The following is a 22,510-nucleotide window of genomic DNA, read 5'->3' as shown; positions in this document are numbered from 1 at the left end:
TATCCTTTATCATCCCTGACCACAACACTCATTTTTTTTTTTCAATGCAGTTTATTCAGGAACCTTGAACAATCCTCAGACCCTGGGGAAAGCCAGCCCACAGCTTAAATAGCCTCTGGGTAGCCAACCCAGGCATGCCACGTGGGCAATGCAGATAGGTCCACATACATGGAAGCAAGCCAGATCCTCAGCCTTAGTCAAATGTGGAATTGTTCGTGACAGAGAGCACTCACCATCGGGAAGGTGGAAGGCGGAAACCAGCTCCATCTTTAAGGCATAGCATTCCACAGCTCTCTACAGTTCCCCCTTTTTGTTTTAGACGCATCAGGCAAGAGTAGAGGTCTGATCTCTGATATTAGAAATAAATTGGGACTTTGTACCGATGTTCATTTAGGTGTCATCCACCCAAAGAGCATCAGACCCGTCCGATACCTTTTTCTCAGAGGCGGGACCTGGGGCATCAACCCTCATGCAATCAGACATGCTCTTCTCTGGGTCTAAAGCGGCTGACCCTGAGTGCAGTGCTTAGCCTCGCACCCTGAGCTTATCATTTTAGCTTTTTATGGTATCCAACCATGCTTAGGGAGAATGTCCTGCTTCAATGGCTGTAAAGGGCTGAATGATCAAGGCTGCATCACACTGTTGTGAGACTCTAATCTTGCATATATACCACAGGCAAACCAAGGAGACCAACACCAGAAGGCCTGCTAATGCTCCCATGCCCGCCCATTCCTTCAGATGATTCATGGCTGCAGCAATCCATGTTGATAATCCTGTGGCTAGTCCTGTGTCCACTCTGGTAGAATTTACTGTGACAATGGCCACTCTCAGCTGCTCCATCGTAGTATCGAATTCTCCAGACCAATTACCTAAAATATAGCTAGACAATTGTTTAGACAGATTTGCAGCACAGGAAAAATTCTCATGTTGTATGCTAGTGACACAAAGTCCAGCATACTTTCATTGACAGTCAGGTTGAGCGATTTGTCATAGGGTATCAATTTGCTCCTGCAAGAGGTCAATCCTCTGATTGACCACCATCAAGCTTCCTTTTAGTTGAGCATTAATTCCTTTATGTACAACTAAGGCATGAGCTACATTGGCTAAATGATTATTCAGGGTCTGAGCAGTCTGCCTAGTATGACTCATGGCTAATGCCCTGGTGGTAGCTCCAACAGCCACCAATGAGATGGTAGTAACAATGGTGGCTGTAGTTCCAAGATCCCTTTTCTGTCTGAAGAGAGTCATAGCGTGAGGGGCATCAATGGGCACAGGCACCCAGTGAGGCATGCAAGTAACTAGGGCATACCTAAATTTACTAGCATTCCAGCATTGGGCAAAAAAGCAAGTATCATTACCACAATTACTTGGCTCTATCTGGCTAATAATGAATAAAAATGGGGAATATAGACAAACAGGTGTGGGCTTATAGGAAATATTATGAGAAGCCTTAACCCTTCCTTGGAACATCCTGTGTCACTTCTAGAACTAGCAGTGGTGGTGTCCGAGGTCTGAGTAGGTTCAGGAGACCATTGCCCCCAGGGGCGAGACGTGCTCCATGCCAATTGACTAACTCCATGTTTTCCTCCAATTTTGAAAGTCATTTAAGGTTCTTAAATTATTTTTCCCTTTTTTTAAAATTTTTCATCAATTACACTTTATTCATTCTGCATCCCCCCATAAGCCCCTCCCTCCTCCCCTCCCAATCCCACCCTCCCTCCTCCCTCTGCTTGCATGCCACTCCCCAAGTCCACTAATAGGGGAGGTTCTCCTCTCCTTTCTGATCTTAGTCTGTCAGTTCACATCAAAAGTGGCTGTATTGTCCTCTACTGTGGCCTGGTAAGGCTGCTCCCCCCCAGAGGGAGGTGATCAAAGAGCAGGCCAATCAGATTATGTCAGAGGCAGTCCCTCTTCACATTACTATGTAACCCAATTGGACTCTGAACTGCCCTGGGCTACATCTGTGCAGGGGTTCTGGGTTATTGCAATGAATAGTCCTTGGTTAGAGTATGAGTCTCTTGGAAGTTCCCTGTGTTCAAATTTTCTTGTTCTGTTGCTCTCCTTGTGGAGACCCTGTCCTCTCCAGTTCTTACTATTTCCCAGTTCTTACCTAAAATTCCGTTCACCTGCCCAAAAGTTGCCCATCCAGCTCAGCATCTGCTTTGATAGTCTGAAGGGCAGAGGCTTTCAGAGGCCCTCTGTGGTAGGTTCCTAGGTTGTTTCCTGTTTTCTTCTTCTTCTGATGTCCATCCTCTTTGCCTTTCCGGATGGGGATTGGACATTTTAGTTAGGGTCCTCTCTCTTGCTTAGTTTCTTTAGATGCACAGGTTTTAGTGGGTTTGTCCTATGTTGTATGTCTATATGAGTGAGTATATACCATGTGTGTCTTTTTGCTTCTGGGACAACTCACTCAGGATGATCCTTCCCAGATCCCACCATTTACCTGCAAATTTCATGATTTCCTTATTTTTCATTGCTGAGTAATATTCCATTGTGTAGATGTACCACAATTTCTGCATCCATTCTTCAGTTGAGGGGCATCTGGGTTGTTTCCAGCTTCTGGCTATTACAAATAAAGCTGCTACAAACATGGTTGAGCAAATGTCCTTTTTGTGTACTTGAGCCTCTTTTGGATATAAGCCCAGTAGTGGTATGGCTGGATCTTGAGGAAGTGCTATTCCTAGTTGTCTGAGAAAGCGCCAGATTCATTTCCAGAGTGGTTGTACAAGTTTACATTCCCACCAGCAGTGGAGGAGGGTTCCCCTTTCTCCACAACCTCTCCAGCATGTGTTGTCACTTGAGTTTTTGATCTTGGCCATTCTCATGGGTGTAAGGTGAAATCTCAGGGTTGTTTTGATTTGCATTTCCCTAATGGCTAGTGAGGTTGAGCATTTCTTTAAGTGCTTCTCTGCCATTCGGTATTCCTCTACAGAGAATTCTCTGTTTAGCTCTGTTCCCCATTTTTTAAGTGGATTACTTGGTTTGCTGCTTTTCAGCTTCTTTAGTTCTTTATATATACTGGATATGAGTCCTCTGTCAGATAAAGGGTTGGTGAAGATTCTTTCCCACTCTGTAGGTGGTCGCTTTGTTTTGATGACAGTGTCCTTTGCTTTACAGAAGCTTTTCAGTTTCATGAGGTCCCATTTATTGGTTGTTGCTCTTAGAGCCTGTGCTGTTGGTGTTCTGTTCAGGAAGTTTTCCCCTGTACCAATGAGTTCTAGGGTATTTCCCACTTTTTTTTCAAGCCGATTTAATGTGTCTGGTTTTATGTTGAAGTCTTTGATCCACTTGGACTTCAGTTTTGTGCAGGGTGACAAGTATGGATCTATTTTCATTTTTCTACATGTAGACATCCAGTTAGACCAGCACCATTTATTGAAGATGCTATCTTTTTTCCATTGTATGGTTTTGGCGTCTTTGTCAAAGATCAGGTGTCCATAAGTGTGTGGGTTTATTTCTGGGTCCTCTGTTCGGTTCCATTGATCCACCATTCTGTTTCTATGCCAGTACCATGCAGTTTTTAAAACTGTTGCTCTATAGTACAACTTAAGATCAGGGATGGAGATACCTCCAGAAGATCTTTTATTGTAGAGGATTGTTTTAGCAATTCTGGGTTTCTTGTTATTCCATATGAAGTTGAGAATTTTTCTTTCCAGGTCTGTAAAGAATTGTGTTGGTAATTTGATGGGCATTGCATTGAATCTGTAGATTGCTTTTGGTAAGATGGCCATTTTTACTATGTTAATCCTACCAAGCCATGAGCATGGGAGATCTTTCCATCTTCTCATATCTTCTTCTAATTCTTTCTTCAGAGATTTGAAATTTTTTTCATACAAGTCTTTGACTTCCTTGGTTAGGGTTACTCCGAGGTACCTTATGTCATTTGTGGCTATTGTGAAGGGTGTTGTTTCCTTAATTTCTTTCTCAGCCCTTTTGTCTTTTGTATACAGGAGGGCTACTGATTTTTTTGAGTTAATTTTGTATCCTGCCACTTTGCTGAAGGTGTTTATCAGCTGTAGGAGTTCCCTGGTAGAGTTTTTGGGGTCACTCACATATACTATCATATCATCTGCAAATAGTGATAATTTGACTTCTTCCTTTCCAATTTGTATCCCCTTGATCTCCTTCAACTGTCTTATTGCTCTAGCAAGGACTTCCAGCACTATGTTGAAGAGATATGGAGAGAGTGGGCAGCCTTGTCTTTCTCCCTGATTTTAGTGGGATTGCTTTAAGTTTCTCTCCGTTCAGTTTGATGTTGGCTATAGGCTTGCTGTATACAACACTCAATTTTCAGTCCTAAATCTTAAGGACACTATCTACTCAATATTCCTGGATGTCAACTCTTAAAGCATTTTGTCTTCACTTAGATGGATCCTGATACTCAACAATCCTAACAACAGGGATTTAGAGACTGTCCCCATTCTTTTGGCCAAGCATTACTATGGACTTGGCCTGCCTTCTCCCTTGTCCTCCCACCTGCTTCAATATATAAATAACCTCCTTCCTCACAGTCCTTCTCTCTCTAATAGCCCATCTGACCTCATGCCTCAATTTCCTCATTTTCAGAAGTTTCTGGCTCTCACCTTCCAAAGCACAGCACTCCTTTCCCCAAGTCACCTATCTCTTATTCTCTCACATACCATCCATAGACATCTCACTTTAAGACCACGTTTCCTATCCCCACTCCCCATCTCTGCAGTCTCAGCCAGCCTCCTCCATCATAGATCCTTACATACTCCTAATATATTCCCTATACCATGTTACTTCTGGATTGACACTTACCTCCCATCCACAAACAATTCCTCAAGCATTAAACATTCTCTTTTCTATTCCAGACCTCTGCATCCCAGATATACAGAAACCTTTTCATTCTTGGACTTCCAAAATACACAGTGTACTTTTCCCCATTGCATATCTCTCCACAGCTCTAAACAACACTGTCCACAGCTGATTTTTTTGTCTACACACTCTTGCCACAGCCTCTCTGCTTACCTCTAAATCTAGCAAATAGCTATGGTTCCCCAGAGCACTAATATTCCATCCCCCACAGCTGCTAAAGGTGAGGGTAAAGACAGAAGCCCCAGGGTCACCTCTCCAAATCTATTCTCAGCAGAGTCTCCCTCAACAGTAACTTACAGAGGACTCCACAACCCCTTCCACCTTCTCAGATTTCATTTCTCCAAACTTCTCTTATCAGAGATTCACCAGTGATATTTCTTTCCTATCCTCTCCTAGTTGCTCCACACTTAATCTCTTTGCCTAAACATTTCTCAAATCCTCTATACACCTGACCAACAGTCTTCAAGGAGCTCCTATCACATCCCTTTTACACACAAGGCAGTCCTATAGATACTTCTGCTACAATTTTTAATGGCTGTTAGCTCCTTCCTGTCAGACAGGCACATCATACAGACCCCTCCATTAGTATTAATCATCTTCAAAATCTGGCTCCAGTGCTCTTGAGTTCATTCATTCCCCACAAACCCCATTTTTCTTCTCACACTCATACTTTTCCTCTGCCCAAGTGAGTGCCAAACATCTACTGCCAACTGACTCCCCTAAAATTAACTGTTTAGATGTTCTCAAACATCAAACACGGTAAACAAATCATATATCCTACACACCCAATTATAAGATATAACCAAACCCAAACTACCTCCTCTCTGTGTATCTTTGTCTCTCTGTTTTTGTATCTCTTCGTGTCTCTCTTTGTCTCTCTCTCTCTCTCACACACACACACATGATTAAATTCTAACTTGAATGAAATTCATCCAACAAACTCTGTTCTCATCTCCTCTGACAACTCCTTAAATGCCTCTCACTGTTTTCTTTCTGCTGCTTCTTCAAATTCATTGGTTAGTCACAGTTACTCTCACTGCCAATACCAGAGTAAAAATGCCCTATCCTCAGAACTTGCTGCTTGCATCTTTGACCATCTAAGTCCCCCTTTAGGAACAAAGCCATATGCTCTCAACCTGTCCACACCAAACTCCCCCAAATTGTTACTGACTGTTCCTTTTACTATCTGTCAAGACCCATCCCAAATCCAATGGTCTTAAAACATCTCAATTTATTTAATTTTTTAAATATTTTATTTATTTATTTATTTATTTATTTATTTATTTATTTATTTTTTCAATGCAGTTTATTCAGGAACCTTGAACAATCATCTGACCCTGGGAAAAGCCAGCCCACAGCTTAAATAGCCTCTGGGTAGCCAACCCAGGTGTGCCACGTGGGCAATGCAGATAGGTCCATATACATGGAAGCAAGCCAGATCCTCAGCCTTAGCCAAATGTGGAATTGTTCGTGACAGAGAGCACTCACCATCGGGAAGGTGGAAGGCGGAAATCAGCTCCATCTTTAAGGCACAGTATTCCGCAGCTCTCTACAGTTCCCCCTTTTTGTTTTAGACGCATCAGGCAAGAGTAGAGGTCTGATCTCTGAGAAGAGCCTGTCTGATTGCATGCGGGTTGATACCCCAGGTCCCGCCTCTGAGAAAAAGGTATCGGACGGGTCTGATGTTCTTTGGGTGAATGACACCTAAATGAACATCAGTACAAAGTCCCAATTTATTTCTAATATTTTTTTTATTTTTATACATTCACTTGTATCCCAGCTGAAGCCCTCTCCCTCTTTCCTTCCCAATCTTCCCCTCCCTCCCGCATCTCCTCCCTGCTCCCTTTCAACTGAGAGGGGTTGTCCTCCTCTCCTGTATGACCATAGCTTATCAGGTATCTTCAGGACTGGCTTCAGTATCTTCCTCTGTGGCCTAGCAAGGCTGCTCCTCCCTCATGGGGGAGGGGAAGCTCATGAGTTCAGAAACAATTCCTGTCCCCCTTACTAGGGAACCCACTTGGGTACTGAACTACCATGGGCTATGTCTGACCAGGCGTTGTAGGTTTATCCTTGGATGGATAAACAGTCTCATAGAAGACCCCTGTGCTCAGATATATTTGGACCTTATGAGCCTCCCTGTCCCTTCTAGGATATAATAATTCCTCCTTCCTTCATATTATTACCTACACTCTGTCGAAGATTTGGTTATGGGTCTCAGCATTTGCTTTGATATACTGCTAGGTAGAGTCTTTCAGGTGCTTTCTGTGGTAGGCTACTGTCCTGTTACTTGTTTTTTCCTATTTCCAATGTCCATCCCCTTTGTCTTTCTAGATGAGGATTGATCACCTTACCCCTGGACCTCTTTCTTGTTTATTTTTTTTAGGCGTACATATTTTAGTATGTTTATTCTATCTTATAGGTCTTTATAAGTGAGGATATACCATGTGTGTCTTTCTGCTTTTGGGATATTTCACTTTGCCTGCAAAGTTCATGATTTTCTTGTTTTTAATTGCTAAGCAGTAATCCATTGTGTAAAAGTACCACAATTTCTGCATCCATTCCTCTGTAGATGGACATCTGGGTTGTTTCCAGGTTTTGGCTATTATGAATAAAGCTGCTACAAACATGGTTGAGCAAATGTCCTTGTTGTGTACTTGAACATCATTTGGACCTTCAAAGAAGTGCTAACTCCAATTCTCTCCAAATTATTCCACAAAATAGAAACAGAAGGAACATTACCAAATTCATTCACCTCAATACCTAAACCACACAAAGAAACAACAAAAAAGAGAACTTCAGACTGATCTCTCTTATGAACATTGATGCAAAGATACTCAATAAAATACCTGCAAACCGAATCCAAAAACACATAAAAGATATCACCCACCATGACCAAGGAGGCTTCATCCCAGGCATGCAAGGGTGGTTCAATATACGGAAATCTATCAATTTTTTTTTCTTATCAGTTACATTTTATTAACTCTGTATCCCAGCCGTGTCCCGATCCCTCATTCCCTCCCAGTCCCTCCCTTCCTCCCTCATCTCCACCATGCCCCTTTCCAAGTCCATTGATGGGGGGGACCTCCTCCCCATTCATCTGATCCTGTTTTATCAGGTATCTTCAGGACTGGCTGCAAAGCCCTCCTCTGTGGCCTAACAGGACTGCTCCTCCCTTGGGGGTGGGGAGGCCAAAGCGCCGGTCATTGAGTTCCTGTTAGAAATAGTCCTTGTTCCCCTCACTTTCGGAAAACAGTTGGTTACTGAGCTACCACAGGCTACATCTGAGCGGAGGTTCTAGGTTATATCCATACATAGTCCTTGGTTGAATGTCAGTCTCAGAAAAGACCCTGTGCCCAGATATATTTGGTCCTTGTGGAGCTCCTATCCTTTCCCCATCAGACTAACTCCCCTTCTTTCTTATGATTCCCTGTACTCTGCCAAAGGTTTGGTTATGAGACTTTGCTTTGAAAACACTGCTAGTTAGAGTCTTTCAGATGCCTTCAGTAGACTCCTGTCATATGTTCAATGCACATCCCATCTGTCTTTCTAAATGAGGATTGATCATCTTACCCCATGTCCGCTCTCTTGATTATCCTTTTTAGGTATATAGATTTCATTATGTTTATCATATCTTATAGGTCTGTATAAGTGAGTATATACCGTGTTTTTCTTTTTCCTTCTGGGATATTTCACTCAGAAGGATGTTTTCTAGATTCCACCATTTGTGTGCAAATTTCATGATTTCCTCCTTTTTGATTGCTGAGTAGTATTCCATTGTGTAAAAATACCACAATTTCTGTATCCATTCCTCAGTTGATGGACATCTGGGTTGTTTCCAGGTTCTGGCTATTACAAATAAAGCTGCTATAAACATGGTTGAGCAAGTATCCCTTTTGTGTACTTGAGCAAACTTTGGGTATATACCTAGCAGTGGTATAGCTGGGTCTTGAGGAAGCACTATTCCTAATTGTCTGAGAAAGCGCCAGATAGATTTTTGCTCCTCTCAAATACTATCAGATTCAGGATAAGTATAACTATAAGTATAACTATAAGATTCCTGACAATCAATAGCCTAAATTATCCTGCCTAATGGCTACTCTGAAAGGTGGAATCTCTCCTCATTTCCCTGGGCTTGACACTCTTCTTCCCTACTACCAGGACCATGAAACTAACATGTTGGGTCTCATAAGCCCTGCTGTAACTACCTGAGCCTGGCTCGAGTTTATGACCTGTCTTTAGCTTATGATTTAAGAGGTGCTACTTCTGGGCAAAAGTGATTCAGCATATCCACCTTAAAATTAACCCTGCCTGGTAACTGTGATGTGGAGTATTGTCACTGGCCCATCTCTTCTTGCACTACCTAACCCTGCCCTCTGTGTCATCTTTCCTCACTCCTTAACCCTGCCCCTTGACCGAAACCTATTAAAAGGACTGCTTTATTCAATAAACCGAGTTCCTGCTTCGACAGATCTCTAGGCTCAGTGATGTTTTATTCCCTGGGGCATCTGGGGAGGTCCGGCCATCAACACTCATCCCACTCAGCCACAGAGGGCATCCAGCTGGACTGGCCACCCTCCTCTCAGCTCCACCTGCAGGATATCGACCTGGCATTAACACTTTCAAATGTAAACCTAAGATAGAATATTTTTTTCTAAACTGCTTAACTTTGTTCCAGTAGATTTCAAACAGCCACACACTACTCAAGCAACTCCTATTCACTCCAGGCTATTTTCTCAGAATCTATATCCTAGTCCTGTCTCACAGGGTACATTTCCCTAGCCTCTTGTCCAGGGGCTCAGAATTGCATTTATTGGAACAGGCAATTAAAATGCAGTCCATATCAAAATGCTCTTTTAGTGTAAAATATATTCTTTTTTTCTTTTTATTAATTACAGTTTATTCACTTTGTATCCCCCCTGTACCTCCCTTCCTCCTCCCCTCCCAACCCCACCCTTCCTCTTTCTCACCCGTGTCCCTCTCCCAGTCCACTGATAAGGGAGGTCCTCCTCCTCTTCCCTCTGATCCTAGTCTATCAGGCCTCATCAGGAGTGGCGGCATTGTCTTCCTCTGTGGCCTTGGTAAGGTTGCTCCCCCCTCAGGGGGAGGTGATCAAAGAGCAAGCCAATCAGTTCATGTCAGAGACAGTCCCTGTTCCCATTACTATGGAACCCACTAGGAGACTGAACTATCATGGGCTACATCTGTGCAAAAGTTCTGGGTTATCTCCATGCATGCTATTTGGTTGGGGTATCAGCCTCAGGGAAGACCCATGCGCCCAGATGGATTTGGTGAGCATGTATACTTTAGGACCTAAAGTACCTAAAGGCCACTTGAATACTGAACTGCCATAGGCTACCTCTGTGCAGGGGATCCAGGCCATCTCCATGAGTGGTCCTCACCTGGAGTATCAGTTTTAGAAAAGACCCCTGTGCCCAGACTTTTAGAATCTGTCACTGTCCTTGTAGAGCCCCTGTCCACTCCAGGACTTACTGTCTCCCACTTCTTTAATAAGATTCCCTGTGCTCTGCCCAAAGTTTGGTTATGAGTCTCAACATCTGCCTCCTCAATACCCTGCTGGGTAGAGCCTTTCAGAGGCCTCTGTGGCATGCTCCTGTCCTGTTCCCTGTTTACTCCCTCCTCCTATGTCCATCCTCTTTGCCTTTCTAAATGGGGATTGAACATCTTAGCCAGAGTTCTCCTTCTTGATTAGCTTCCTTAGCTGTACATATTTTAGTATGTTTATCCTATATTAAATGTCTAGTATCCACTTATGAGTGAGTATATACCCTGTGTGTCTTTCTGCTTCTGGGATTCTAAATATTTAGTTGAGCTTCTTATTACATTTTAAAGCAGCTAAAAATTGAAATGTCCTACGTGTCTCTTATGGATGGTTCTAAGAGCAACCAAGTGTCCCCAGATCACCTGCCTCTTCCACATGGATGACCAGGAGGACTCAGTGCAGATCACATATGTGTCTCCATGGAGAGATCACTCTCTAGAAAGATCTATAATGCACACTGGGATAGGCACTTGAAATAGATTGGCTGAAGATTGGATACAATCTTAGTATCTCACATTTGTGCTCTACTTTTAAAACTGGGATTGTAAAATTAAATTAGCTATTTTATGCACATTTTTACTTTTTCTAATGGACATAATATTGTCTTTACAACAGAAAAAGTTAAAATTCTGTCATTGTTTTTCCCTTAGAAGCTGCCAAAAATTATGACTTTCATGCTGGCCTACAGTACCAGATGCCTTAAACTACGCCATTCCTTGTCATTTTATATCAGGTCCAGTAAGCCCAGAGCTTGCACTTTCCCTGTAGCGAAGTTACCAGTGTCTTCTAAATTATTATGAAGCTCAGCTGACAGTTGATGAGAGTGTGCCCAACATGAGACTTATATTTCTGCACCAGGTTCATGAAAATGGGCTGAGTTTTTGTCAAACATAAAATAAAAAAGACAAATTTAATCCATAAAATGTGTCTGAAGATGAGCACCTCCATTTTTTCACTGTAGCCTGGGAGCCAGCCCTTTTGCAACAAACCCTGGTAGTCATGGTCTTCTGACATTATGGAGCCTGCTCATAAGTCATCTTGAATGTGGATAGTTAATGGTTTTCAGCAAAATACAGCACAATGTTTGCTCTTTTCCCTGTTGGTTCAGGGCAGCTTATTCTGGCATGTTACCCTGGTGGTGTTTGCACACAGCTGTGTGGTGAGACCTTATGTTTCAAAAGCTGTTCCACCAGTGGCATGTTTTCCTCTGTCTTCAATGAGGTCACTCAGATCCTAGTTTGGATTAAAACTCTGATGTTTTCACTTCATCTGCAAGAGCAACAGTCAATGCTGCCCGTCAGTGCATTTACAGCAGAATGTCTAGTGTGAAGTCTAATGATGTGCAGAACTTGTCCTACTCCCAATTCTTTAACTGCACAAGGCTCTTCCACTTCTCAACTTTTCTTTGATTTGCTCAGTTTCTGTGCTTGGAATGTTTGTCCTACAATCTCCTGGAATTCCTGCTTTATCTGTGCTCATATATATTTTATTTCCACCTGAATAATTTTCCTTTTTAAGCTCATGAAATGTTTCATTTGTGCTATACGTGGTGTTTTTTTTTCCTTGGGGGGGTGCTGTTTTGTTCTTTCTTCTTTCAATTTTTCCAAGAGTTTTGTGATCTGCTTCTGTAGGATTTTTTCTTGAACTTGTTTAAATTGGAAGGGATTCTTGTTTACTCTGCAGCTCATTAATGGGTGTTTTGCCCTAATATTTTTCTTGATTATATGGGAATTTTGCATCAGAAGGTCATGCAGATGCGCTTCCATCTTAATCCATGAGGCTGTCCATAGATTGATGTGAGTGATCTGCACGGCCAGCTGAAGCCATGTTGATGTTCTTGGACTGTGCTGTTGTCAAGGGCTCTGAGAGTGTGCTTGATCCAGTCTGTGGCAGAGGCTTTGCTGGTGTCTGTTCTCTGTACAGGAGACCATGCTGAGGCCTATGACATGTATGGCCCAAGATTTCATTTGTATGTTCATAGTCCATACTGTCACCCGAAACCACATGGAAGTCCATGATCAGTGTCCAGATGATTTATAGTTGAGAAAAGGACATAGAATGATTCTGTGACAAACTATACAGGAACTCATCTGCCCATCCCCTAAAAAATATAGCAGCCTCAATGGGAGGGTTTTATAAGTACTTCATTAGCTATAAATTTGCAATTCAGTTCATCCATCATAGAAAAGAAATTCTTTGCTAAGCTTTCAACAAAGAATTCCTTGATTTCCTTCAGATGAGATGCACTGTTTTTAAGGGGCACAATGTGTCATCCTTGATGTTTGTGTGGAGTTTTCAATTGGTATATTAATGCTTCAGAATATATCTTTAGCTTATTTTTCTCTAAAATCATTCCTTCTAGCTTATTTCTCAATCTGATCTCAATCTGAAGTTTTCTGATAGAACCGCTGAAATACGGGACTCAGTAAAGACTTGTGGCTGGTACAGTTTGTCATCTAGGGTTCTAGGGCAGGAGTTTATGTTTGCTCTATTTGAGTGCAAAAATGTTCTCCTCAGTCTTTTGGCAGAAGTTTCCTCCCTCTCTGCTCCTGGGGCTCTGCTTGAACAGAATTATTCTTCTTTTGGTGCTTTCCCACAATTTCCAAAAGGACTTGTATAAGGACTTCTCTTTCTCTCTCTCTCTCTTCTTGTTCTTTGTCAACTATTGCCCACTTTGCTTTAGCTTGCTCTTCCTGGAATTCTATAGGCTAGATATCCTGATCATCTTTGCCATTCTTCTTGTTTTCTAACAGCAGTTTGACATTTGAAAACATCTACATCAGGTTCCAGATTCCTTACAGTAATTTAATGGCATCCTTTATGTCTCAGAAGTTATACAGAAGTAAAAGAATGATAATACTGAGTTCTTTTTGCATTTTCATATAAAGGATTTTGATACCAAAAGACATAAGAGAAATTGAACCCATACTTTTGCAGTGGCTATGTAAACTATTCATCACCCTCTCAGGCACACCTGCTATCATGCAGAAAGGGGAAGTGGGTAAGTCCAGGGCTGTGTGTGGTGCAAGCAGCTGGTGAGATTCTCAAGCAGATTTTTGTTGGAGGCTAAAGTACTGTGGGAGGAGTATAGGAGATACTGCTGACAGTAATAAAATGCCAGGTCTTCAGCCTGTACACTGCTGATGCTGAGAGTGAAATCTGTCCCAGATCCACTGCCTGTGAAGCGATCAGGAACCCCAGTTTGCCTACTGGATGCCCAGTAGATCAGCAGTTTAGGGGAATGCCCTGGTTTCTGCTGGTACCAAGCCAAGTAGTTTAATCTGCCTAAAGTAAGGCTCTGACTGGATTTGCAGCTGATGGTGACCTTATCTCCTGCTGACACAGCCAGGGAAGATGGAGACTGGGTCATCATGATGTCTGCACACGTACCTGCAATCAGGAATATGCAATGAACATGCATATGTACACAAACACAGAGTATAAAAACAGTTGAAATTTATCATTTAATTGCTTTGTACTACTATCTTATCAGAGCATTATTATGTAAGAAATATTGAGCCTAAAACACTCAAATTTCTTTTCTGCAAAGAAGTGACTTTGCAAAGATTATAATAATTTGAGTTTCATACCAGACACCCAAAGCAGCAGGGATATGAGGACCTGGGTCTGTGACTTCATCTTGCTCCCCCTCCTGTCTGATGAAGTTCAGTTCTCACTGCAAAGGCCTGGTTTATAAATTCTCAGCAGCTGGGCTTGGCTGTGAGGGTGCCATGCAAAGCAGTCAGCAAATACATAAGCAAATGCCTGTGCAGTGTCTGTGAGTATAGCTGGTGTCAATCAACAGGCAGAAAGACTGTTAGAGGGAGCATAAGCAATCACAGAAAAAGATTGCCTTGCAGCTCTCAAGCAGAAAAGTACTACGTGTTTTAAGAGCAGACCTGGGTTAAAATCCAAGATATATTTAAATCAATTGACTTCTGTAGAAATATTAGTAGAGCTATCTCAGATTGACAGTCTTAAGCAAATGATAGGCTATGTTAAAAAAATCAAAACAACAACAATAAAAGAAACAGAGCGATAAAGCATGCAATAAAAGAAAGTAAAGGTTGATGGAAGATAAGATGAGAGGTAAAAAGAGAACTGAGGCTACATGTGTTCAATATTGCCCATCTCCAAAGCCACTCTTATACTGAAGGCAGAGAGGAGGGTCTCATACATTTTGGCTCTAGTTTCTTGGAAAAACAAGGGACTAAGAAACAAAGAACAGCCCAGAATTCACTCTGTGGATATCCTGGCAAACATTAATTTCAGACTGAGATCAGAAGAACTTTAATCTCAAAGCAAAGGATACACAGCAAAAGCTAACAAGCATCCTCCCCACAACATCAGGAAATTGAAAGTGGAATATAAATCTGGAGAAATAAAAGATGAACAAAGATTTTTCGTGAAGTTTTTCCTGTAGACCAACACTGGCATGAGTTTTTATTCATGGAATTCAAATGTTAGTGTAATTTAAAAATTAGTAATATTGAAACTGGATTAAGATAGGCTTATGACATCTTGAACAGATAAATGTCTATTGAAGGGGGCACAGCCATGCTAAACTACTTAATGATTTTATGGAGACAAGTAGAACACAACATCAGCTCTTGTTATCCAAAGGGTGAAAAAGAGTTTGGCTATGAATAAAAAGTCAATAGCAATAAGAGAACTCTCAGAACATGCCAGGACTTCATATTATAAAAATCTGAAAGTATATATAAGAAGTAAATTATAAAGCCAAAATTATTTGTAAAGTATAAAAGAAAATTGAAACATGAAATATCATGGCAAGGAGTGGAGATTCTGATCTGAACTCCCATAATTGGATAGACAAAAGCAGAAGTTTCACGAGTTTGAGGCCAGCCTGGGGTACATGCCAGCTTCTAAGCCAATCTAATCTATACATATAGACAATCGCTCAACAATGTGTATCAGAAAACCACTAGTTACAAGGCAACTCTTGACATAATCTTCCCAACACAAATATCTTATCTGATGTCAATATTTCACCATGAAACCACAAATATTATTGAAAAATAAGTATTCATTTATATAATACACATTCCCTTCTATTTTGAATTACATATATAATTTTTTATACTTATTTATTTTATGCATATGAACACTCTGTTTTCATACACATCAGAAGAGGAAATTAGATTCCATTGCAGATGGTTGTGAGCCACCATGTGGTTGCTGGGAATTGAACTCAGGACCTCTGGAAGAGCAGTCGGTGCTCTTAACTGTTGAGCCATCTCTCTGGACCTACATATATAATTTTATACATCTACTTTTCAGGTATAAAATGTTGTCCCTACCTACGGGAGTTCAACGGGTTCCTAATGAAGGGAGGTGGAAAGAATGAGGTACAACAAGAGACGCAAGGAGTAAAGCCAAGTCTGTTTGTCTGATCAAGGCCTCCTTTATTAGAAATTTTTACCCAACTTATATAGGGAGAAGGCAGGAAAGGGGGAAGGCTAAATTACTGCTGCAGGAGACAGGAAGAGTGCTTCCATGGCTTATATATTGCACCTGCAAGATACCATAAGGATGTTTTCTTAAGCTATCTCAGGGATGCTCTAAAACCAACAGACAGATATCCTCACAAATCTATCACCCATGATTTAGGGTCCTAGGTAACTCTTTCACTAAATAGCTTTAGGTCTCCACTAAATGACCTTTGTCTCCACTAAATAACTTTGGCTCACTATTTGGCTTTGGCATCAGTAAATATCTTTGGCTCCCGGCAATCTCTCTGGGTCTACATATATAATTTTATACATCTACTTTTCAGGTATAAAATGTTAAATAATTTCTGATAAGCACATGCAGATGTCTTCTGTAAACCACTAACACAACATCATAGAGAGAGGTAGACCATATGCAGATAGAGGAAGTTCCTAATCTCAAGGTCTAGACAATGACAGACAAGGAGCCCTGCTCCTATCAGTGTCTCTCAAGTTGTCATATGCCTTTGATCCTCACTAAACTTTACACTTCTTATTGTGACAGCAGCACTAAGCTCAGACTGTGCCCTCATGATGTTTACAACTGTTCTTTTAGACTGAACAACTGGGAATAGGGATCTTAAAAATCCAAAGACTCTATGGTCTTCTCACAGTATGCATTGGGAGAGCATGGGGTCTAAAGAGATAAAAGGTTCAAGTTATAGTATGTACAATATAAAGAGCCCAACACTCCTTAGTTAAGTTTCCACAGTCTGTCCTGGTTCTTTAGATTTTGTTGGCTTTCATTACAAATGAACCCTAACCCTGCTGGCTGAATACAATACTGATTAATATGCCTCCACCCTTGTAAATAGGAAGTATGAAAGTGATGACCTTCAGCTTCTGAGACACAGTACCCTCTTCCATGGACACCACTGTGGATAGATAACGAGGGCATATCAGTCTGAGATGCAAATTATCCTGGTACAGTATAAACCTGAACTCAGCTTTTCTGTTCCAGCACTTAGAATCTTTTATTCTCTGGATGAGAGGCCATGTCTACCCTCTACATGTGACAAGGAACAGTAGACAAAGAAAGATTTTTGAAGGAAAATTAACAAAAACTATTGCTTTACTAAATGATTCTGATTAATAATAATGGGTTTATTTAAGAGGTTTTCAACCTGTGGGTCCCAACTCCTTTGAGGTCAAAAGATATCTTCAGAGGGGTTGCGTAAAATCATCTGGATTATCAGATATTTTCATTATATTTCATAAGAATAGGAACATTATGGCCATGGAGTATAAATGAAAACAGTGTTATAGTTGGATGTCACCACAACCTGAGGAACTATACTAAAAGAGTTGCATTATTAAGAAGTTTGAGAACCACTGTTTTACATGAAGAACTTTCTTTATATTCTTTGCCAAAGATTTTCTTTACTTAATAAAAATAATATCCTACAGAATTTCAAAATAGTATATATATATATATATATATAGTATATTAACTCACATCTAATTAAAAGGTTAACTCTCCTAAATATACTGTTTTAAACCATTGTCTTAACTGACATGTGTTTGTCTGTAAATTTTTTAGGTAAACTCCCTTAAATTTTTTTCAGTTAATTCTTTTTATTTTATCTCTAATAAATATTTTTAAGTTAAAAGCTTTGAGTTTAATATTTTAAAATGTAACCTGGTCTGCATTATGTAACCATTTCAAGAGCCTTGAGAATAATATATCTTGTGATAATAAAAGGAGGATTTTCAGTTCTTCTTTACAGCCATTAAAAGAATAAAATGAGTTGGAGGATAATCAAACCCAGTTGAATGACCCACTAATTGTGGTGGGGCCAAATGGGTCCAACATCGACTTTGGGAACATCACTTTGGATAACGTGGTTAACTTGCTTAATAAAGCAAGTTCTTTCACTAGTTTAGGTACCCAGCCTTGATCACTATTCCATGTTGATGCCTCTCAGACTTTTCCACTCTGGATGACATTTATAGATTGTTGAAATAAAGACATTATAGTGAAGACAGTAACAAGAAGGTCAGATGGGGAAAGGGAAGGAAGATAACATTGAGGGAATGAATGCAAGAAATGAAAGCTGGAATTTGGGCATGTGAAGGATGATGTGGAAGGGAAAACTAGAGCAATGAAAACTTTCTATAATATATGAATGCAATCTGGCACAGCCATATATTCACTGGAAGTGGCAAGAGTCATGACACCAGCACAGCTACTTGACACAGTGCCAGCAAAGCAGAGCAGATTGTTGCCATAACTGACTTTCTAACTCTAACTTTTGGATTTGGTGTTTGCATGTTGCATTCTTAGGGACTTTCAGCATTATGGTTCATTTTATGTCTTTTACTGAGAAAAATGCTGCATGAGTCTTTTTAGGAAAATCCTAAAATTATCCTTAAGTGACCACTATTTGGAAGGCTTATGTCCTGGAGACCATTAAGCACAGATAAGCACATAGCTTTGTGAGGCCATTACTACAGGAACCTACTTGGGATATCTGCTTCTGCAAGATTCCCAGACCATCATACCTAGCTCCCTCCCTCCTTTCACTGACTCCTAATGTTTTCTATGGGCTGCCCTGTCAACATCAGCAAAGATCCTCACTATCTCCTCTCTTCCCTGGACAAAGCCAACAGAGAAAATCCCTGGCAGTAATCATATCTGAGTAACCAAATAATAAGAATGATAAAACAAAAAATAAGAATGATAAAACACACAATCATGTCACCGAACAAATATTTCAATGTTATGACTGGGTTTGACTGGTATGACTGGGTTTGAATGATATGACAATGTTTGACTGGGTTCAATGTTGTGACATTTGGCTTTGTGGCTGAAACAATCCCAAAGAAATCCCCAAACTGTCCAGGCTATTGCTCTCTGCAAAGTGAAATCAAGAGCCCATTGCTGAAGACAACACCCCCATAATTCATTGAACATTGAGAAATTAAGCTAGTGCTTTTACTCTGGTTCTTAGAACTCCCAAAAAATAAGTCAGTTATAGATTTCATGTAATAGAGTGGGCCTTAAGACAAATTAGACAACTCTGTTTTAGTCCTATAAGGTTAGTGCCACCATTGTATAATCATATTTTGCATGCAAAACCCATTGTAAATCAAAGGCTTGGTGGTTGAGTTGGTGGATACTTTCCTCTATTGGCCGCCTGGAAAGTGTGTTTCCATTTTCATAGATATTATAACACGGGGGGTGGGGAGGAGAGCTCCTGGTAGGCACCATCTCAAATTCTCCCTAATCAATGAGTTGTGTGGGTGTTGTCTTCTGCAATGAGACACCAATGTTAGTTTTCAGAAAGAAGCTTATGTCTTAGCAACAGCCTATGTTTGGGAAGTGGAGGAGGAATTACCCTGGGACCCAACTGGCCAGAGATGAATTGAATACAATCTAGTCCTGGTAATGGAGGTCTCACCTGGATACGGTAATGAACAATTGAAACTCCATATCCCCATCACTAGGAGTCCTCATTAGTGACACCTTTGTAAATTCCAGGAAGTTTCCACTACATTATATTTCTATACCATCACACCATAACCCGCAATACCATCTGTGTCTTTCCACACTCTCCCCTTCACCCCATTCCCCTCACACTTTATTCCACTGCTTCCATCCTCACCTGTCTCCTGTCTGCCCATAAATTTAGGACTGAATTCTTCAAGGTTTCACACTTGTTCTACTTCGCTTGTAACTTACAATATTAGTTTGCATTTAATGAGAAAACAAGCTTCTTTGGTGAAGGATGAGCAAGAATCTGATCTACAGGTATAAAATAATGTCATTAGGAATCATTTTATTGGCTGTATTCCTTCGGCAAGCCTATACTATCTGGGTTTCTTCTAGGTGCACGGCCTAAATAGTGTCAGGTTTTGGGAAATGTGAACAATTTCTGGCATGGGTTCCATCTTATGAAGTGGGCCCTAAATCTAGTTGGAAAAAAAATTGTTTAGTCCCAAAAATATTTTAGATTACAGGGTTTATAACTGGGTGGGTGGTTACTTTTCTCTTCTGATAGAAGGCTGAGTATTTTTCACTACAATGAACAGTAGTCAGAAGGGGTTAAGGCTCTTAGTTAGGCACCAGTACAATTCCTCCATGTTCAATGAGATTATGTGGTAAGGTAATAGGAAGCTAAGAGAGAGAGCAAAGGAAGATTTAGCAAGTACTAAAGGCCATTTGAGAGGTTATATAGAAACCTACTTCAGCAGACAATTTTTATTATATGCATATATATGAAAAAAAATCTAAATGAAATCACCAGATAACAACAAAGACAAAACCTCAACTGACATCTTTCTTTTCTAAGTGAAAGCACCATTGCCAGGAATGGGTATACCCAAATGAGTTGTTGGTCAGAGGGTCTCCATGGGAACTCCCAGGCAACTCAGGCCATTGGTTGCCATCAGCAAATTGATGATCAGCTCTTGTTGCTGAAAAGACTTGCTTCTTGTTATTACAGAATGAGGTGGAGCCATGGCCTTGGAATACTTGCAGACACACACACACACACACACTCACAAACACACATGTAACCTTGATCTTTTGGCACTGTCATAATGGAACTGTTGTGTATACCCTGTATTTTCCAAAGAGCTCATACCTTCACCATGGGTTTCTCCAGACTGCTTCACACAACAGTGATTTTATGTTAATTGTTCTTCCATCAAAAAATGAATGATTAAAAAAAAAAGAAATAAAAAGAATGATTGTTGCACAACTTGCCTCACCCCATGGACTTCCTCCCTTTGTCTAGCTCTCTCACCTCACCCACCAGCAGATTTGCATATTGTTGCCTGAGTCTCCCTTGCAAGTGTGAGATAAAAGTTCAGCTGCAACCTTGCTTTATGTCCCCTAGAATCCTTCATTTAGCTTCTCAAAATGAGGCTTTGGACTCAGTTCCTAGGGTTGCTGATGCTCTGGATCCCTGGCAAGGTTAGAGGCAAGAAATGAGGTGAATGGGTACTGTGGGAGCTGAGGGACACTGCTGCTGTCCAAGTGTTTAGTTCAAATGCAGATGTGCCTGTGGATTTAGACCTCGATCTTGAGAAAGAGCTGGCAAGAAGGAGCTGGGCTCTGATGAAGATTGTCACACAGAGGGAGTGGAATTATATGAGCAAATCCTAGAACAGTGGTTCTGAGCCTTCCTAATGTGGGCATATGTGCATGTGGGAAGATGTGCAAGGAGAAAGAACAGAGTTTCCAGATTTTTCTGAAATGCACCTAAGGTTATTTCTGCCATTTTCAAAACTGGTGTGCACGTATACATAATTAGCGTATAGCCTACCTCAATCATTTACCATATTTTCCTATATAAATTAAAATCATAAAGCAATATTTAAATATATATAATTGATAACTATAGCCACTTAACTAATAAATCAGCAATATTTAATCCTTTTGCTTGTAACATTCTACTCATTGGTTTCAGCTCCTTTTCTTTTCGGTAATAATCCTCACCAAATGTACTTTATGTCTTATCATACATTCTCATCAAATCCAGAAGAGAATAAAGACCATCTAGGCACATGGGTCTTCCCTTAGACTGATAGTCCAACCAAGTAGCATGCATGTAGATAACTCAGAACCCCTGCACAGATGTAGCTCATGACAGTTCAGTCTCCTAGTGGATTCCATAGTAATGGGAACAGAGATTGTCTCTGACATGAACTCACTGGCTGGCTCTTTGATCACCTCCCCCTGAGGGGGAAGCAGCCTTACCAGGCCACAGAGGAAGACAATGCAGCTACTCCTGATGAGACTTAATAGGCTAGGATCAGAAGGAAAAGGAAACCTCTCTTACCAGTGGACTTGGGCAGGGGCATGCTTGGAGAATGAGGAGGAAGGGAGAGATTGGGAGGGGAGGAGGGAGGGAACTTCAGGGGGGATACAAGGTAAATAAAGTGTAATTAATAAATTTTTTTTAGTTTTTTTTCTTTATTAATTACACTTTATTCACTTTGTATCCCCCTAACCCCCGTGGTTCCCTCCCTCCTCCCATCCCAATCCCTCCCTTCCTCCACCCTCCGCATGCCAGCCCCTCCCCAAGTCCACTGATAGGGGAGGACTTCTTTTCCTTCCTCCTGATCCTAGTCAGTTAGGTCTCATCAGGAGTGGCTGCATTGTCTTCTTCTGTGGCTTGGTAATACTGCTTCCTCCTCAGGGTGAGATTAAAGAGCAGGGCAATCAGTTCATGTCAGAGACAGTCCCTGTTCCTATTACAATGGAACCCACTTGGATACTGAACTGTCATGAGCTACATCTGTGCAGGGGTCTTAGGTTATTTTTAAAAAAAGGTACTGCTGTAATGATGTATCTTACAATGTATTAAGTGAAATGGGCCCTCAGGAAAGCCTTTGCCGTCTTGAGGAAAAGAAAGCTGATCAAAAGACATAAAAGTCTTGCTGGGAAAATCAGTGGAGGGAGTTCAAGACTTATGCCTCAGTCCTAAAAAAAAAATCATTTGGTGCTACATTGTTGGAAAAGAATCCTATGAGAATCAGAACCCCTTGTCTGCCTCTCTGACCCAGGCCCTTTCCCCAAACAAGGCCATGGGGAGCCAATTAGTTTATAACATGGACTTGAGGGCCATTCCATAAACAAAGATCAAAACTGTTG

General features: G+C 41.0%; 1 gene segment (V, D, J or C); it reads right to left on the bottom strand.

Annotated features, from left to right (window-relative positions):
- Positions 1-13,379: 13,379 nt before the first annotated feature.
- LOC110542714 (immunoglobulin kappa variable 4-1-like) lies at positions 13,380-14,044 on the bottom strand. The segment is given in 2 exon segments: positions 13,380-13,789; positions 13,990-14,044. Coding segments are annotated over 2 exon segments (459 nt in total).
- Between the last annotated feature and the right edge of the window lie 8,466 nt (positions 14,045-22,510).

Source organism: Meriones unguiculatus (genome assembly GCF_030254825.1).
Source record: "Meriones unguiculatus strain TT.TT164.6M chromosome 16 unlocalized genomic scaffold, Bangor_MerUng_6.1 Chr16_unordered_Scaffold_43, whole genome shotgun sequence".
NCBI lineage: Eukaryota > Metazoa > Chordata > Mammalia > Rodentia > Muridae > Meriones > Meriones unguiculatus.
The sequence above is the reverse complement of the archived record's forward strand: the minus strand, read 5'-3'. Positions and strand labels throughout refer to the sequence as shown.